The sequence below is a fragment of the Solanum dulcamara genome, chromosome 11, assembly GCF_947179165.1.
Source record: "Solanum dulcamara chromosome 11, daSolDulc1.2, whole genome shotgun sequence".
NCBI lineage: Eukaryota > Viridiplantae > Streptophyta > Magnoliopsida > Solanales > Solanaceae > Solanum > Solanum dulcamara.
Genome location: NC_077247.1, coordinates 43422185 through 43443156, shown reverse-complemented (window position 1 = coordinate 43443156; position 20972 = coordinate 43422185). Strand labels below are relative to the sequence as shown.

Below are 20972 nucleotides of genomic sequence, written 5' to 3'. Positions count from 1 at the left end.
GAGTCTAGTGTGAGATGTCCTCCTGTTGCAGCAAACAATTTTGAGATCAAGCACAGCATTCTCCAAGCAATACAAAATAATTGTGTGTTCAGAGGAAAGAAGAATGAGGATCCAACAAGTCATCTGATGGACTTCAATGAAATTATAAACACTTTCCACTATAATGGAGCATCGGACGATGTGATATATTTGAGAGCATTTCCTTTCTCTTTAAATGATGATGCTAAAATCTGGCTATAAAGTTTACTTTCTGGATCAATCCGCACCTGGGATGAAATGACAATAAATTTTCTTGATAAGTATTTCTCACATGCAAAAACTGCCATAATGAGGAAAGAGATCAACAATTTTGGTCAACTAGAATCAGAAACGGTGTTTGAAGCATGGGAAAGATTCAAAGAATTATTGAGGAAGTGTCCACATAATGAAATAGAGCCATGGTTACAGTTAACAAATGTCTGGGATGTATTGACACCAACATCGCGAAGAATATTAAATGATGCAGTTAGGGGTCCGATCACGAAGAAAACACCAGACGAGGCAATTGAAATCCTGAATGAGTTGGCGAAAGATGCAAATTAGTGGGCTGCAGAAGCTTCAAAAAGAAGGAAGACTATCGGAGTACACCAAGTTGATGCTTACACTATATTGTGAGCCCAGATCACATCTATTGCTAAAGATGTGAAACAATTGACTGCAACACAAGCTCAGATGACACTACCAACTATATATGATTTTTGTGGGAATGGACATCAGATTCATGAATGTCAGCTAGGAACAGCTGTAGAAGAAAAAGTGAATGCAATTGATAATTATACCAGTGAAAATTATCAAGAAGACAACAACTTCAATTCTATGGGTTAGAAATATCCTGAATTTTCATGGACTTCATCAAATGGTAGTTTGAATGCATGGCAGCAAAATAACTCCAGAGGTCAAGGTCAAGCACCTCAGGGGTACCAGAATCAGCAAAGACAACAAGGGAATCAATCAAGTTTGGAAGATCTCATGAAGACAATCATCACAAAGGTTGAATAGAGGTTTGAAATTCAAGGTACTTCTATCCGAAATTTAGAAAAACAGGTTGTACAGATTGCTAATCATATATCTGAGAAACCACTAGGAACTCTTCCAAGTGACACGGTGAAAAATCCAAAGAAGCTGAAGGTTGTAACATTGCATGGTGAAAATATGTTGAATGATAATTGCAAAAATCTAAAAGATAAAGCAAGAAAGAGCCGAGATGAGTCATACAGAAGTCAAAAAATAGTAGGGGAGTCCAGCAAAATTCAGAAAGGAAAGGAAAAATCAGAATTTGAAGTTGATTCTAATATATGTCTACATAAGCTAAAGCGGCCATAGCGACCATAGCGACCATTAGCGACATAAAATAGAAAGAAATAGGAAAGCAATCTTTTCTTCAGAAGATGAAATGAGAGAAGCTTGACAAGTGTTATGGTAAGTTTTTAGAGATGCTGAAGCAACTTCATGTGAATATTCCTTTCACTAAGGTAATAACTTAGATGCCCGCATATGCTAAATTTTTGAAAGAAATTTTGTCCCGCAAGAGAAAATTAGAGAAAAAACATCGATGGTCAAGCTTAATGCTCATTGCAGTGCCATTCTTCAAAATAAACTACTTCAGAAATGTGGTGATCTAGATAGTTTCACTATTTCATGTGCAATAGGGACGATTAGATTTGAGAAATCTTTGTGCCACTAAGGAGCTTCTATAAATCTCATGTCTTTGTCAATTTTTAAAAAATTAGAAGAAGATCTTGAAATTATTAAATCTATTTCTATGTCCTTACAGTTGACAGACCAATCCACCATTATTTCTGAAAGGATAGTTGTAGATGTTTTAGTTAGGGTGGATAAGTTTGTGTTTTCAGTAGATTTCATCGTGGTGGACATGAAAGAAAACAATGAGGTTCCATTAATTCTTGGGAGACTATTTCCAGCTACTGGCAGAGCAATATTCGATGTGTATGAAGGGAAAGTGATGTTTATAGTTGGAGAGCAAAAGGTAGTCTTCAATATGAAGAAGATAGATGAGCTAAAAATCAAGACAACCAAGTCGGATAGAAAGATCACGGCATAGTTGCGTGAGCTTGGCCAAGCCTGCACAATAGATTCAGGTGCTATTTTTGACACCGACTAAGGAGAGTTATGGAATTTTTCTTTACCTTTGCATTTTTTTATGTCATGGAAACATGTCATAGCTAGTATGGGGGTGTAGGAGTTGTACATATAATAAAAAAAGATTTTTTTCTTAGGATAACTTATTTGTTGTACTTTTATGGGTTTCTTGTCTGATTCTTTTACAATAGTCGTATTTTTTTTGAATAAGACATTTTTTTAGGATAGTAATTTTAGCATAATAGTTGAATAAGAGCTAGAGGTAGAAATTGACTGATTCCTATCTAGAAGGTGTGTTGCTCGCTTATTGTGAATATGCACACTTATTGGCATTTGAAGTTGAGGCATTATCAATCCTTGAACATTGTGTGGTGAGAATATCTTGATGTGTACTAATGCTTGAAAGAATCTAGAACTTGGCATGGTAGTTTTTTGAGGCAAAATTCTAGGACTTTTTGAGGAAGGATATGATTGTGGGCTTTATTTGATTACCCTTTTTGGTTTAAATTCACCTACCTTTGATTATATGCATCCCTAGTCAGTCATTTTGAGCCTTTTCATAATCTATTTTCTTTGATTAACCAATACATCACTCAAGCCTAACCCCAGTGTGTTACTCTCTCATGTGAAATTATATGCGGAAGCGTAGAGAATTGATTATGAAACTGTTGGAAATAAAAAAAAAAGACAACTAACTTGTGTTTTGAAAATTGATGAAAGTTGTTGTATGTGAGCTAGAAAAAGAAGAAAGTTGCTATACGAATGTGGAAATGGTTCTCGGGCAAAGGTTGCAAATAATGGGGAAAAAAAGATAGTCAAGAACAAAAAGTGAAAAAGAGAGGGGATGTGCTTAATTATTTTTAGCTTCTACCAACACCCTTACCACAACATTCACCAGTACAAGTCCTACATGATCCTAACTTGAGAAAGCCTACATTAGTGGAGAATTACTCGATTGACAAGCCTATGGTATTCTAAAAAAACATGATGTACTTCTTTGTGAGAGTGAGTAAAATGAGATTGTTTTGTCTATGATGCATAAGCATAAGTTTGTTTGTGATAAAACTGCATCTTCTTTGTGGTAATAGAGTTCATGGATTGACTATTGCTTAAATTTCATTATCAAGAAGTAGTCATTTAACAATGAATGTTGCATACACTTATAGAGATGGTTGAAGTTGATTGTCGTTTCTAGTGACTTGTGCGTCAAGGTCTAGAGGGGATCAAGTTTATTCTAATTTGTGCGGGACGAGCAAAGAATAAGTGTGGGGGTATTTGATGGGCAATGAAATGAGATGATTTTATATAAGTTTAAAATATTTATTTTGAAACCAATGTCTACTTTTCATATGTGTAGGGCGGCAAATTCAAGTATTGAACATGATTAGTGAAAATGTAACAAGGATGCTTAAAGAGAAAAAAGGGACAAAGAAATAACATTTGACAAGTAGTTAGCTCCCTGCGCCGGTCGCGCGCTCAAGTGTCGGGCGTGCCCAGAAAGAAAACCCATCCTGCTGGTCCTCCGTGCGCCGGTCGCACGCCTAGGCGCCCAGTGGTGCGCCCGCGTGGCGTGGAAGCATGGAAACACTTTTAAAAGGGAAATTATTGAAATTTTGTGGGAAACCTATGCTATATGATATTGGAACTTGCCCAGAACCAAGAACCAAAAAAGGGAGGAGGGAGCGGAGAAAAAAGGCTAGATTACGAAGAGAGGAGAAGAAACACGCGGTATAAGACTCGAATCTAAAACAGGAGTTGGGATTTGGAGTTTGTTTGCCATTTCTTCTTGTTCATCTTTTTTACTAGTTAATTTATTCTCTCCCATGGAGTAGTTTCTTAGAGGGTATTTTGACAAACATTGGGTATTGATGAATATGTTGGGATTTTGATTGTCGTTCTTATGCTTGAACTTGTTATGGGAGTTGAATTGAATGACAACCTTATTCATTATTTTATTTATTTGAAGGAAGAATATCTTAGTTAATATTATTGCATAGTTTTGTGGATTGAATCAATATATATCTCTTAAATAATCGAAAGAACTTGTTGATAATTATTGATTGAATCTCAGAAAAAATAGTCGAAAGACGTTACTTCCTTAAGAATAATCCATAACATGTTCATGTTTACTTAGATCACTAGGTTATAATTAGTAGATGGGTTGGAGTCCAGGCTTCTAGATGTAGATAAGAAGGCAAATGAGCTGACTTTTATTCTTTAACTTGAGATTACTCGGAAGGGAAATCTTAATCTTGATGATATTATAATCAACTATCGAATTCGAGAGAATCGATAGAACTTTAGAGGTGATAAATGAACGTGGTCAATTCTCAACTATCATTATGCACTTGTTTCGTCTTATACCCTATCTTTTATTGTTGATATTAAACCTTGTAGTTATTAACTGATTTTAAAATTATTAATTAGTCTACAACTGTGGTTCATAACCACAACAAAACTCTCTTCTTTTGATCGCCTGAATAATATTTAGCAAGATTTGATTGAATTATTATTCGTACCAATCCCTATGGAGACGATCTTTATACTATACTATCTTTGACTAGCGAAGCGCTAAACTTATATTGTGTTTGTGCTCGTCATGAATAAATAAATAAATTACACGTGTAAGCTCGAAAAGATCTAACAGGTGCGTGTAAATAACACAGGCTTGTGCGACTGGCTTTGTACGTTTAAGAGTGGTAATAATCTCACTTTCAATTAGAATAGGTGTGTAATAGATCGCCCCAATAGTTTAATCGTGTAACTGACTTTTCGAAATAAATTCAAGAGTGAATTTATGCCTTTTCCCTTTAAAAAATATATAATATGTAGACTATATTTAAAATGACATTACTATCAAATATAGCATAGGAACTAGCAATACAAAGTTGATATAACAGAATCATCTGAAACTTAATGCTTCGTCATAATTAAAAAGATTTTTCACATTGAGGGATCAAAAATGCACATAACAATTAATTGAACGTTAGATGTAATTAATCAAAAATTACAAGGACCAAACATAGAATTTATCGATATATGAGGGATTAAAAGTGAAAATTTCCCAAATTATTATGATTTATGACTAATCTCACCACAATAGACACTTTACATGATAAGTCATGCAACTTTTTAATACTAAAATTCTCAAATAACTGCAGTCAAATTTGTGCATTGGTAACTAACAATCGTATAGTTGCCTAAAAACAACTCCCCTAAATAGTTTATATCCCAACAACTATTTAAAAAGGAAAAAAAGGTAAAGTTACATTTGCCATTTTATAACCGTGGGAAAGTTTGTTTTTAAAGTTTCTTTTTTTGTTTTTAAAGTTTCTTTTCAAATTCTTTTCATTTGATTCTTTGAAATTTCTAATCGAATATTGATGATAGAAACTTTAATTTATCAGTTACTTGTTTCATGACTTTTAGAATTATCATAGAAAATAGACAAATACTAAAATTGTACTTGAAGAAGATTGAAGATGAAGAGTTTTGGAGGCAAAATACCTTCGTCTTTCTCTTCAATAGATGAGAGGAATTTGATGAAGATGTGGGTGGAAGCACGCATAATAAAGCGATGGCTACACAACTACGTGAAATATGATGTAGATAGGGCAACAAACTGAAATAACCAAAATACCGTTAATTAATATTTTTAAAAAAATTACAAACAGACATGTTGATACCAGAATCTTACCACTCTTCCACAATAGTAGAAAAAGAAATAATTGTGAAATTCTTGGTCCTATAATTATGATAATATATACTTTCAAACCATATATGGAACTATGATTGCGTATGATTGCGCCAAAATAGATTATGGTGGAATAATTAAAATTTCTTCATCCTTAATCAAAGATTGAAATTTGAGCCCTTTATATAAAAAGTGGCACTTCTAAAAAGAGTACATGAATCTAAATCCACAAGGAAAAAAAATGGATCTGCGATTGTACTGTCAAGAATTTTCCAATCAGTGTTGTTAAAAGTGGGAAACATTCCACCAAAAGTATTTGTTGACTCATTATAACTATAATAACTTATGAATCTGTTTAACAGCCTAATTCTAACACATTACGTAGTGCGTCTCTACTTTGACAAGATTTAAATATTTCTTGTTGAAATTTGATGAAAATGCGAGGACTTACCTCGGTTAATTTGATAGTGTCAAATTGACTTTAATTTATTCATTTTTCTATGCTTTTTAGTTTTGAAAATAAAGTCTTACACTTTTTTTTTCAGTCCACTTTTCGTCAGATTACCGAATCGTGAGATAAACCAGTTTCTCCATTACTCTAAAAGTCAAGTTGACTTATTTATTTATTTACGAGATTGATAATGTAAATTAAACAATTTAATTTTTATAGATAACTATCCATAATAAGTGAAATTAGTTATTAGAAAAGTAAAAGTTTAAATTCTTTATTGTTGTAAAATAAATTAATTTGGTAAAATAAAAGGGAGAAAGTAAAGAGGAGAACGGAAGAGGAAGCAGTGTATGTATTTCTGTTTTTCAGTGATCTTCAACTGCCAAATGATTGGCAATTTATAGAGAAGAAGAAGGAAAAATTTGGGCAACTTACCCACTTTAAGTGGGCCCCACACAATTTTAAAAGAAAGACAATCGCAAGTGGACATCCAATTGTCCAACTTGCTCTTTAACACCCTTCCTTGGATGTTCACGTGTAATAAAAAAAACTTTACAAGAAATAATATACACAGTTTTCGTAAGCATCCATAAATATTGTGTCTCATTAAAATCTTACTAGGAAAAACTCAGTGGAAAAAAGCCTAGTGAAGGAAAAAGAGTACACATATCTGGTAATACGCTTTGACCCTTATCAGGAAAATCCAGTTGGACAAAACTTTCGTTAAGGAAAAAAGAGTGCAGCGCGTATTTTACTCTCCCTGATGAAAACTTCATTTGATATTTTAAAGACGACGCATTCCAATCTTATATCTCAGCTTCTCAAAAGTTGATGTTGGTAATGCCTTTGTGAATAAATCTGCAAGATTATCACTTGAACGAACTTGTTGTACATCAATATCACCATTCTTCTGAAGATCATGTGTGAAGAATAATTTTGGTGAAATATGTTATATTCTGTCTCCTTTAATGAAGCCACCTTTTAATTGAATTATGCACGCGGCATTGTCTTCGAATATAATTATGGGTACATTGACATCATTTTTCAGGCCACATCTTTCTTTAATGAACTGTATCATCGATCGCAACCACACACATTCTCTACTTGGTTCATGAATTGCTATTATTTCAGCATGATTTGAGAAAATAGCAACAATGGACTGCTTTGTAGATCGACATGATACAGTAGTTCCTCCATTTGTAAATAGATAGCATGTTTGAGATCAAGCTTTATGTGGGTTGATAAATAACCTGCATCTGCATAACCAATAAGGTCTGCACAACCTTTGTTAATATAAAACAAACTCATATCAATAGTACCCTTTAGGTATCGCAAAATATGTTTAATACCGTTCCAATGCATTCGCGTTGGGGATGAACTATACCTTGCCAGCAAATTAACACAAAATGTTATATCAGGTCTGATTGCGTTAGCAAGATACATAAGTGCACCAATTGCACTGAGATATGGTACTTCAGGACCAAGAAGTTCTTCGTCCTTTTCTGAAGGTCAAAATGGATCTTTTTCCACTTCAAATGATCGAACAACCATTGGAGTACTTAGTGGATTTGCTTTGTCCATGTAAAATTATTTTAAAATTTTCTCAGTGTAGGCAGATTGATGGACAAAAATCCTGTCTGCTAAATGTTCAATTTGCAGACCTAGACAAAGTTTTGTCTTTCCAAGGTCTTTCATTTCAAATTCTTTCTTTAGATATTCAATTGCCTTTTGAACCTCTTCAGGGGTTCCAATGAGATTTATGTTATCAACATAAACGGCGAGTATAACAAACTCTGATTCTGTTTTCTTAATAAAAATACATGGATAAATGACATCATTTATATAGCCTTCATTTATTAAGTACTCACTAAGGAGATTATACCACATGTGTCCTGATTGTTTCAGACCATACATCTCTCGAGACTTATTACATGCTTCAGGCAATTTTAATCCTTCTAGGATTTTCATATAAATTTCATTATCAAGTGAATCCATAAAGGTAAGTTCTAACTACATCCATTAGATGTATTTCAAGATTTTTACGTACAGCTAAACTGATGAGATATCGAAAAGTTATTTCATCCATAACAAACATATATGTTTCTTCATAGTTGACTCCGGATCTTTGAGAGAATCCTTGTGCAACAAGGCGTGCCCTGTATCTTACAATTTTATTTTTCTCATTTTATTTTTGCACAAAAACTCATTTATAGCCAACTGGTTTTACACCTTCTAGGGTTTGGACTACAGGTCCAAAAACCTCACGTTTAGCAAGTGAGTCTATTTCTGATTGAATTTCCTTTTGCCATTCTGGCCAATCACATCTACGTCGACATTCTTCGACGGATTTAGGCTCAAAACTTTCACTATCTTGCATGAGGTTAATTGCAATATTATATGCAAAAATATTATCCACTGTAATTTTTGATCGATCTAAATTTATCTCATCATCGGTAGAACTTATTGAAAGTTTTTCATTCACTTGAGTCTCGGGTTCACTGATTTATTCAGGAATATCAGGATTACTCAAATCTTGACCTTCTTCAGGAGGTTCTTTTGTAGTATCATCTTTATTATTTCTCACGTTTCTCTTTATAGGATTTTTATCCTTTAAACCCAATGGTCTACCACGCTTCAGGCGTGTTTGGGATTCAGAAGTTATGAGTTCTTTTGAACATCAATCCGGATAGGCACATTCACTGTAGGGATATGTGACTTAGTTGTCCATTTTAAATCAGTAAATGCATCTGGCATTTGATTTGCTATTTTTTGTAAGTGGATGATCTTCTAGACCTCCTTCTCACATATGCGGGTGCGTGGATCAAAATGAGATAATGATGAAACTTTCCACGCAATTTCTTATCCGGGTTCCTTTTTCTCTTCCCCTAATGGCGGGAAAGGTGTTTCATCAAACCGACAATCTGCAAATCGAGCAGGGAGTCAAACCCAACATATATGCTCAACCTTCGTTGATGGACCATCTTTGTACGTTGTGGTGGTGCTACAGGCACATATACAACACAACCAAAAATTCTTAGTCTATATTTGGCTCATGATCAAATACCAATTATGACGGAGAGTATTTATTATAATGTGTCAGTCTGAGACGTATAAGTGCTGCTGCATGTAAGATAGCATGACCCCAAACAGTAATTGACAATTTTGTTTTCATTAGTAGAGGTCTTGCTATCAATTGTAGGCGCTTAATAAATGACTCTGCAAGGCCATTTTGAGTATGAACATGAGCAACAGAATATTTAATTTTTATCCCAATTGATAAGCAATAATCATCAAAAGTTTGGGATGTAAATCTCCAGCATTATCAAGGCGAATGACCTTAATTGAATAATCTGGGAATTGCGCCCTTAATCTTATTATTTATGCTAACAACTTTGCAAACGTCAGGTTGCGAGATGATAACAGGCATACGTGAGACCATCTAGATGATGCATCTATTAGGACCATAAAATATCTAAACAATCCACTAGGTGGATGAATAGGTCTACATATATCTACATGTATACGATCTAAAAAGTCAGGAGATTCGATGCCAACTTTCAGGGTTGATGGTCTGACAATTAATTTGCCTTGATAACAAGCAGCACATGAAAATTTATCATTCGTAAGAATCTTCTGGTTTTTTAACGGATGTCCAATTGAATTTTCAAGAATTCGTCTCATCATTATTGATCCATGATGACTTATTCGATTATGTCATAGCACAAATATATTTAGATTAGTAAACTTCTGGTTTACAATCATATGTGCTTTAATTGCACTAATTTTTGCATAATATAGGCCAGATGACAAAGTTGATAATTTTTCCAAAATATATTTCTGGCCTGAGACACTCTTGGTTATACCAAGGTATTCAATATTTATTTTATTTAGTGTCTCAACATTATATCCATTTCTGTGGATATCTTTAAAGCTTAACAAGTTTCTAGGGGATTTAGAAGAGAATAGTGCATCTTCTATAATAATTTTTGTCCCCTTAGGCGGAATTATAGTAGCTCTTCCGGAGCCTTCTATCATTTTTGAATTACCAAAAATTGTAGTAATATTTGCTTTTTTTCTAAGCAGGTTGGAAAAATATTTTTCGTCTTTAAAATAGCATGAGTTGTTCCACTATCAATTACACAAATATTCTTGTGATTGATCATTGATCCAAACAAAATTTGAGGCATATCCATAATTTTTCTTCTAAAAGGAAATATTATAATTAATACATGACTCATTACACAAATTTTATTTATTTACACTGATTAGAAAAATACAAACATATCATTTAGTACGGACAAATAAAAAAAATCTTTAAATATTATTAGGCTTATGAATATTCATATTGTCTTCTAGAAAATTAAAGAAATCAACTACATCCAAATGCATATGTTTAATATTATCTTCAGAGATAAAATTTATCTCTGGATTATTTTTTGCCCTTTTTAAGGATGCATGATATAGCTGAACCAGTCGTTTTGATGACCGACAAGTCGGCGACCAGTGCCCCACACCTCCACATCTATGATATATGCTTTTTGAATTTTTCTTTGGTAAAGCTTCTGGCTTTTCACTCTTCTTTTGTATTGTTGATCATTTCCCGGTTGCCAGCCGAGCATCATGATTATAATTTCTTCTTCGACAATGACCACGACTGGGGCCATGGCCTCTCTCTCGTTGGTTATAATTTATCTGATTCACTTCAGGGAGTGGCAAAGAACCAACGGGTCGACTATCATAATTTTTCATTAATAATTCATTGTGGCATTCAGCAATCAGAAAGTGAGAAAGTAATTCAGAATATATTTTAAACCCTTTTTTGCGATATTACTGATGTAGAAGCATATTCGCGGGTGGAAATGTGGAGTATGTCTTTTCAAGTTTATCTTGCTCAGTGATCTCTTTTTTGCATAAATTTAACTGAGCTATAATTCTAAACAAGACAGAATTATATTCAGTTATATTTTTTAAGTCCATTAATCTCAGATTTAGCTAATCATGACGTGCTTGTGGAAGCATGACCAACTTCAGGTGGTTATATCTTTCTTTTAAATTTTTTCACAATTTAAGGGAGTCTTTTAATGTGAGATATTATAATTTTAGCCCCTCATCAAGATCATGGTTTTGGCACGGTCTTGATTAGATGTCGTATTGTCATCTTTGATGGTGTCTGCCAGACCCATCGATTCTAAATGTAATTTCGGCATCAAGTGTCCATGATGAGTAGCTTTTTCCAGAAATATCAAGAGCAACAAATTCAAGTTTTGAAATATTAGATATTTTAAGAAAATAAAATTCTTACTCTTTTATTACCTTCTTAAAAATATTGCTCAAAGCGACAGAGATTCATGCTGATAACGTGTTGTAAAATAAATGAACTTTTCAAAATAAAAGAGAGAAAATAAAGAGGAGAACGAAAGAGGAAGCGATGTATGTATTTCTGTTTTACAGTGATCTTCAATTGCCAAAAGATTGGCAATTTATAAAGAAGAAGAAGAAAAAATGTGGGCAACTTGCCCACTTTAAGTGGGCCCACACAATTTTAAAAGAAGGAAAAATTACTTAATTGAGTGCTTTTTAAAAATTAATTACTGATTTTAGCGATATTTTTTATTTATTACAATTTATAGCAATACATAATAATATTATGATAAATCTACGCTTGTATTAAAAGTGAATTATGCATACAATATAAATGTATTATAAGTGTTTTAAAATATATATTATGTTTGTGTCGTAAGAAATTGACATAATGTATTATAAATCTATTAAAGTATGTGATAAATGTATTATTTATCTATAAAACTTGTATTATATATGTTTTATAAATAGTTCGCTGCAATATGTATTAAAACTGTATTATAAATGTATTATAAGTGTTCAGTGAATTATTATTTTTATTGCTATAAATAATAAATATTTTTTTAATATTGTATATTTATGTAAGTTTCCATAAAAGAAAGACAATGGCAAGTGGACATCCAATTGTCCAACTTGCTGTTTTACATTTATTTATTTCTACTCTTTTCGAATTAGTTACGGAGCAATTAGCTCATCATCACTCTTCTATATAATTAGCACACATCCATTAAACTCAACTGCCTAACACATCTAATTAAATTCTTAGTAAGAAAGGGGAAAAAATAAACATCCATCAATGGATGCTATTGATCTCTCCACCATTTTCTTAGTTGTATTTTCTATTATCCTCACTACTATTCTCTATCAAAATCACTCTTCCAAAAATCCCAAACTTCCCCCTGGTAGTTTTGGATGGCCCATAATAGGCGAAACGATAGAGTTCTTGTTCAGCAACCCTGAAAAATTCGTTAGTGATAGAATGAATAAGTACTCTCATGATATCTTCAAAACTAAAATAATGGGAGAGAAAACAGCTGTAATTTGTGGCCCCGACGGCCACAAATTCCTCTTCTTGAATGAAGAGAAACTCTTTACTGCATTTCGTACACACTCCATGCAGAGAATTTTTCGCTCCTATCAATCGAAGCATCCTCTTCCTCCTTCTTATCCTCCTCCTTCTCAATCTACTCGAGTTATCCGTCAGCCCGGGTTTTTAAAGCCGAAAGCCCTAGCCCGTTATTTGGGGGAGATGGATTGTATAACAAAAGAACTTTTGCAATCCCATTGGGAAGGCAAAAATGAGATTAAAACCTATCATTTTGCTAAAATTTTGACATTGACACTTGCTAGTCGTTTTTTTCTTGGGAGCACGAATAATTCGGAGAGGATGGTGAAGCTCGTAAATTATTTCGATGACATTTCTTTAGGGTTACACGCGATGATTTTGAACGTACCAGGGACGGCTTTTTATCGCGCTAATAAGGCGGCAATTGCCGTCAGAAGGGAGCTAATAGGTGTTATAAAGGAGAAAAAAGATGAAATGTCTAAAGGGGTGAAAATGCAAGACATATTGTGTCATATGATAGTAGTTGAGGATAATAATGGAGAGTTGATGGGTGAAAATGAGATTGCTGATAAAATTATGGGACTTTTAGTTGCTGGCTATAGCACTGTTGCAACAACTATAACTTTTCTTATGAAATATGTTGGAGAGAGATTTGATATTTATGAAAAGATCTTGACCGGTACGTACGTACATATTCTTTGTCTTTATTTTACAAATGAATATTAATATACTTGTCTGTCGTCTGAAATTTGAATTTGAGACTCGAAGTCATTAATTTTGAATTTCGTAAACCACTGAACCAACTTCTAATCTTGTAAATACAGAGCAAAAGGAGATTGCTGCAGCGAAGAAGCCGGGGGAATTGTTAGAGTGGGAGGATATGCAGAAAATGAAGTATTCATGGAATGTGATATGTGAAACAATGAGGCTAACTCCACCACTTCAAGGTACTTTTAGGGAAGTGTTGACAGACTTTACCTATGCTGGTTACACTATCCCCAAGGGTTGGAAGGTAATTTTTATTAATTTTATTTCAATAATCTCATTATTTGATGGAGTACCTTTTTTTTTAGTTTAATTATCTATTACTATTCAGAATCTACTGATTTAATTAATTTGGATTCACAATGCATATATTAATTATATAAGACGTATAATTAAAAGTAGAGAAATTCCAATCATTTTCACCAAATCCTTTGGTGATAAAAGGAAATATAGGATTTGAAGTATAATTGTAAGTTGTAACCATGCATTTGGGCAATATTTTGGTTAAAGTTAAAGAGAGATCAGAAGGGGATGAGAGAGTAAGAGAATTTCAAGTTTCTAACTAAAAAAATATCATTTGAAAGTTTAATTATATTGAACATGAATTTTATTTGAAAAATAAATAAATTGATGATTTGTGAGCAAAAATTATCATTTCACTCGAGATAGTACTTCCTCAGACAATTTTTTAACGTTTAACCAATATTTCAGTACTAACATTTATTATTTGCAAATACCTAAAATTGAATCGGAAAATTTGAATCGAGCCGGATCTAAATTTTGGTTACATAGCGTTTGCAAATACTAAATTTCGGAATATACAAATATTCCCTCCGTCTCATATTAATTATCATGTATATTAAAAATAATTATCAATATAAACTATCAACAAAAGAATTAATTAAACTTTTTCAACTTTATTCTTATTTTATTGCCAAAAGGCTTAATTGATGGCTCAACCACTGGTATAATGGTCTTATCAGCCTAGTTATTGGGTTGTTAAAGGTCAGTAAAAGTTGAGTGGACAATCCACTAATCTGGTTACACTATCCCCAAGGTTGGAAGGTCAATTAAAGTTGAGTGGACAAATTCCACACCAAACCTTCTTTGAAATCCGCAGTAATCCTCCGCGAAATAAAATTTTAGTCAATTTTCATATATATTTTAGTTAGATATGATTGAAATTGAAATAATTATGAAAAAATTAAAAGAGCATTAAATGAATTTTTTAGAATTGTTATTTTGATATATTGATGATTGAAGCTTGTTCTTTATGATATAGGAAACTTAGTTTTAAATTTAAGCTTATTTGGAGTAGATTTAAGGTGTTGAATTGTTGAAATTCGAATAACAAAAGAACTTTGTTGGCAGAACAAGTACTGACATGACTGAGATTTAAGATAATATTTACATGTAGCTCAGCGCGAATTTCCAACCTCAATCACGTATGTCTGAATTATTTTTAGAAATGGATAAACTTTTAAAAAATTTATAAAGCGCGCGAAAACATAAGTTATATGACGATCAAAAAATGGGTAGTGTTTATTTACTTGGCCCGTAATGTTTTAGGTGTATTTGACATGTAGGTTTATTGGACAACAAGCAGCACAAACAAAAATCCATCATATTTTCAAGACCCTCAAGTGTTTGATCCATCAAGATATGACAAATGTGATGGTCCAATTCCTTATACCTATGTCCCATTTGGTGGTGGACCAAGAATGTGCCCTGGCAAAGAGTATGCTCGTCTTGCAATTCTAACTTTTCTTCACAATGTTGTAATGAAATACAAGTGGGAATTGATAGTCCCTAATGAGAAGATTGTTGGTGATATGATGCCAACACCAGAAAATGGACTTCCTATTCGTCTTCACCACCAGTAATAATCGGAACTAAGTTATGTTGTTCGGATTTTTCAAAGAAATTATGCATTTTTTGATTTGACACAAGTGTTATGATATTTTTTTTGAAGAGTCTGAGCAACATAAATATATACTAGAATTTTAATGAATTTCTATCTAAAGATCGAGTTCAATGAAAGATTAAAGTTGTAAGTTCATTAGTTGCTAATGAATTTTTAGACAAAAGGGATTATGCTTCTCATCTAAAGTGGTTATTATATGCATCTTGTGGAATTTAAAATGTCGAGTGATCGGAGGTGATTGAATATATGCAAATATTATATTATAGGAATAAAAGTTGTGGGAGAAGGTTATATCTCATGCCTCGAGATTTAAAAAATAAGTAAAATATCATGTCTTGCACATCTACGTTTTAAAACACTTATTTTAAGTAATCATAAGCAAAAAAAACAAGTATATGAAAAGGATGAGAAAAGCTTGTCTCAAATGAAAATAAATAAAAATTTAAGGAAATGAAAAATTGTAGTACTACAAACCTTTTATGACATTGTTATAAAATAAACTAACTATGTAAATTAATTGGAAAGAGAGATAGTGAAATAAAACAAGAAAGAGAGGAAATTGCCTTGTATATATCTGTGTGTGTGTATTTCAATGCCAAAACACGGGCATTTTATAGACAGAAAAAGCTAGAAAGTAAGAAAAATAGTGGGCAAATTGCCCACTTTAAGTGGGCCTCACACAAGAAAAAGAAAAGCAAAGGATATCCAATTCAATGTCCCACTTGCTTTTTAACAATCCCCCTTGGATGTCCACATGAAATGTGTCTCATTAAAATCTTACTAGGAAAAATTTAGTGGGAAAAAACCTAGTGAAGAAAAAAGAGTACACACATCTGATAATACGCCTTAAGTGCTGCCTCATTAAAAACCTTACCAGAAAAAACCAGTGGGATAAAATCTTGGCTAAGGAAAAAAGAGTACAACACGTATTTTGCTACCCCTAATTAAAACATCACTTAATATCTCGAAGACGACGCATTCCAATTTTGTATCTCATTTTCTCAAAGGTTGAAGTTGGCAATGCTTTGATGAACATATCTGTCAAATTCTCACTTGAACGAACTTGTTGGACATTTATTTCATCCTTCTTTTGAAGATCATGAGTGAAAAAGAATTTTGGTGAAATATGTTTTGTTTTGTCTCCTTTGATGTATCCTCCCTTCAGTTGAGCTACACATGCAGCATTGTCTCCATACAATATTGTTGGAACATTTTTTTTCAAAGAAAGACCACATGTTTCTTGAATGTGTTGAGTTATAGATCTTAACCAAACACATTCTCGACTTGCTTCATGAATGGCTATTATTTCTGCATGATTTAAAGAAGTGACAATCATAGTTTGCTTTGTTGAACGCCATGATATAGATGTACCACCACATGTAAATAAATAGCCTGTCTGCGACCGATCTTTATGGGGATCAGACAAATATCCTGCATCTGCGTAACCAATCAATTGTGACGTGGATTCATTTAAATAAAACAATCCCATATCAATGGTCCCTTGAAGGTATCTGAATATATGCTTAATTCCATTCTAGTGTCTGTGCGTTGGGGAAGAACTAAATCTTGCTAACAAGTTTACTAAGAAAGCTATATCTAGTCTACAATTATTGGCAAGATACATTAATGCACCAATTGCACTAAGGTATAGTATTTCAGCACCAACAAGCTCTTCATCATTTTAATGAGGTCGAAATGGATCTGTATTAATATCAAGAGATCTCACAATCATTGAGATACTCAATGGATGTGTTTTATTAATTCAAAACCTCTTTAAAATATTTTTAGTATATGTTGACTGATTGACAAATATCCCATTTGTAAAATATTCAATTTGTAGACCAAGACAAAATTTTGTCTTTCCGAGGTCTTTCATTTCAAACTCTTTTTTCAGACATTTTACTGCCTTTGAAAGTTCTTTCGGAGTTCCAAGAATATTCAAATCATCAACACATACTTCTATTATGACAAATTCAGATTCAGATATTTTTATAAATACACAAGGGCAAATTGAATCATTTTTATATCCTTTATTTAGCAAATATTCGCTAAGACAATTGTACTACATTCGTCCTAATTGTTTTAACTTGTATAAGGATTTTTGAAGCTTTATTGAGCAAGTTTCTCGAGAATCCTTGTATGCTTCAGGCACTTTGAACCCTTCGAGAATTTTCATAAAAAGGTCGTGGTCCAATGACCATATAAATAGGCAGTGACCACGTCCATTAGGTGCATTTCAAGCTTTTTATTAACTATCAAATTCATTAGATACCTGAAGGTAATTTACATCCACCACATGGGAATATGTTTCCATATAGTCAATGTCAGGCCTCTACAAAAAACCTTGGGCTACAAGTCATGCTTTATATCTTACGACTTCTCCCTTTTCTTTTAGTTTACGCACAAAAATCCATTTGTACCCTACGGGCTTGACACCTTCAGGTGTTCGGATTATTGATCCGAAAACTTTAGTTTTCTCTGCTTGAATTGCATCCTTTTATTTTGGCCAATCATTTATCTATCTGCATTCATCGACATATTTTGGTTCAAGATCCTTATCTTGTTGAATTATTTCAATGGCAACATTATAAGCAAAAATATTATCGATCACAATATCATTTCAGTTCCATCATTTTCCTGTCGAGACATAACTTATTGAGATTTCTTCATTCTTATTATTTTTAGCTACTTGGACCTCCTTGGTGGTATCACCATTTGTTGTGTCTCTGGGCACTTCTTGAGGACTTGTCTCCAAATTATGATCATCTTGATCATTTATTCCTTTTCTTTTTTGAGGATTTTTGTTTTTGGTACCAATTGGTCTTCTACGTTTTAAGCGGGGCCTAGACTCATTTGCCTGAATAAGTTATTCTATCGGGACATCAACTTGAACTTGAGCATTAGCAGCTGAGATATGTGATTTAATAACCCGTGGAAAGTTAGTAAATGCATCCGGCAGTTGATTTGCAATATTCTGCAAATAAATTATTTTTTAAACTTCTTACTCACATTGATTTGTTCGAGGATCTAAATGAGATAGTGATAATGAATTCCAATCTATCTCATTTTCCAATTGCTTATGTTCTCCCCCTAATGTTAGGTATACTGGTTCATCAAAATGACAATCAACGAATCTTGTTGTTAATAAATCTCCAGTCATATGTTCCAAATATTTTATAATAGAAGGAAATTCATACCCAACATATATTCCCAACCTTCTTTGGGGATCCATCTTTGTGCGGTGCAATAGAGCAATTGAGACATATATCGCACACCCAAATATTCTAAGATGAGATATATTTGGCTCCCTTCCAAATGCCAACTGTAATGGAAAAAATTCATGAAAATTGATTGGCCTTATGCGCATAAGTGCTGCTGCATGCAAAATAGCATGCCCTCATACCAAAAGAGGAAGTTTTGTACTCATTAGTAATGGTCTAGCTATTAATTGGAGGCGTTTAATCAATGATTCTGCTAAATCATTTTGAGTATGAACATGAGCGACTGAATGCTAAACTTTTATTCCAATCGACATACAATAATCATTAAAGGATTGAGATGTAAATTCACCAGCATTATCAAGACGAATTATCTTTATTGCATAATCTGGAAATTGTGCTCTTAACCTTATAATTTGAGCTAACAATCTCGCAAAAGCCATGTTGCGAGTTTATAACAAGCACACATGTGACCTTCTTGTAGATGCATCTATCAAGACCATATAATATTTAAATGGTTCACATGAAGGGTGAATTGGCCCACATATATCACCCTGTATACGTTCCAAAAACACAGGGGATTTAATCCCAACCTTAGTTGGTGATGGTTTAATAATCAGTTTTCCTTAAGAACAAGCAACACAATAGAATTTCTTAGATTGAAGAATTTTCTGATTCTTCAAAGTGTGTCTATGTGAATTCTCAATAATTCTACACATCATATTATAACCGGGATGGCCCAACTGGTCATACCAAATGATAAAATTATTAGAATTAGTAAATTTTTTATTTACTATGACATGTGATTCAACAGAACCAATATTTGTATGGTACAATCCAGAAGAAAGTGCAGGTAATTTTTCGTGCATAATTTTCTTCTCCATATTTATTGTAGTAATATAAAGGTATTCAATATTTCCTTCATTCGCAGTCTCAATATGATAGTCATTTTGACGAATAACCTTGAAACTTAACAAGTTTCTTTGAGACTTACTACAATATAATGCATTATCAATTACCAATATCGTTCCTCTAGGTAGTAATAAGGCCGCTTTTCCAGAGCGTTCAATCAATTTTGTACTACCAGATATTGTATTGACATATGCCTTTTTTCATAATTAAATGACAGAAATATTTTTTTTCTTTTAATATCGTATGAGTTGTGGCACTATCCAAAAGGCACATATCTCCATTACTCATTTTGGATCCAATTGAAGATTGAGAAGTTTATTTATCTGATATAAAAGTTAATTGTCTGGAAAAATTAGAGCTTCGTGTTATAAAATAAACTAACTTTGTAAATTAATTGGAAAAAGAGATAGTGAGATAAAACAAGAAAGAGAAGAAATTGCCTTGTATATATCTGCGTATGTGTATTTCAATGCCAAAACACGGGCATTTTATAGAAAGAAAAAGCTAGAAAGTAAAAAAAAATAGTGGGCAAATTGCCCACTTTAAATGGGCCCACACACAAAAAAAAAAGCAATTGCAAGTGGATATCAAATTCATTATCCACTTGCTCTTTAACAGACATACAAATGAATTTCAAAATGAACTAAAGAGACAAGATTTAAGTGACCCTGCTTGTCCCTTTTTGAACAATTATTTAGTAAATATTTTTTCTTTTGGTGTCTTGTGCACCTTTACTCATAGGCTATGTATTTCCTCTGAGCAAATTGAAGATCTTATCAAAAAAATATTACATCATGATTTAAATTTTTTTGACAATTTAATATTTTATTTATAAATTTAAGTAATATATGAGAAAATATTAGACTCGAGTTAAAAATTGTCCGAAAGAAAATTTCCTCAATAGATATATTGCTTAACTTGTAAAATTAGTGATAAAATTTAAATGATGACTTTTGATATTTGCATAAACCAAGCTATAAGACAATAATAAAAAAGAAAAACAAAAGGAATTTCACTGTATATATGCCCATGACATAATAGTCGGAATGTACTTCTTTTGCATATATAATATAATATATTGACTATGGTCTGAAATAAATAGTTGTCTCAATTGAAAATTTTACATAAATATACAACTTAAGATATCATAATCTCTAAAAAAAATTATTATTTGAAAGAATTGCAAAAAAAATTCACTGATACATTCATAATCCCTCTCGAATACATCTCTCCCATTAAGTAATGTATTAGTATCGGACAGTCAAGGAATGTATCAGAGAGCAAACTTCCGGATAGTATGTAATTAGCCCCAAATGTATTCTGTACTTTATACTAGTAATCATTTGGGCTTAAATGTGTTAAAAGCCCAAAAAGCGATCAGGCCCAATAACCATCGACCCACCCAACTCATTTTGCTAAAGCTCTTTGCTCAATTTTCAGTT

At 32.8% G+C, this 20972-nt stretch overlaps 1 protein-coding gene and 1 non-coding gene across 2 annotated transcripts; one reads left to right on the top strand and one right to left on the bottom strand.

The window, feature by feature from the left end:
- Nucleotides 1–324: 324 nt before the first annotated feature.
- Nucleotides 325–431, bottom strand: LOC129875367 (small nucleolar RNA R71). Its single transcript, XR_008763163.1, has one exon. It is a non-coding gene; the product is annotated as a small nucleolar RNA R71 (small nucleolar RNA).
- An 11918-nt stretch (nucleotides 432–12349) lies between these two features.
- On the top strand, nucleotides 12350–15487 carry LOC129874825 (beta-amyrin 28-monooxygenase-like). Its single transcript, XM_055950195.1, has 3 exons — nucleotides 12350–13390; nucleotides 13536–13723; nucleotides 15063–15487. Exons 1-3 carry the CDS (start codon nucleotides 12442–12444, stop codon nucleotides 15357–15359), a joined length of 1434 nt encoding a protein of 477 aa, XP_055806170.1. The 5' UTR covers nucleotides 12350–12441; the 3' UTR covers nucleotides 15360–15487.
- The last annotated feature ends 5485 nt before the right edge of the window (nucleotides 15488–20972 follow it).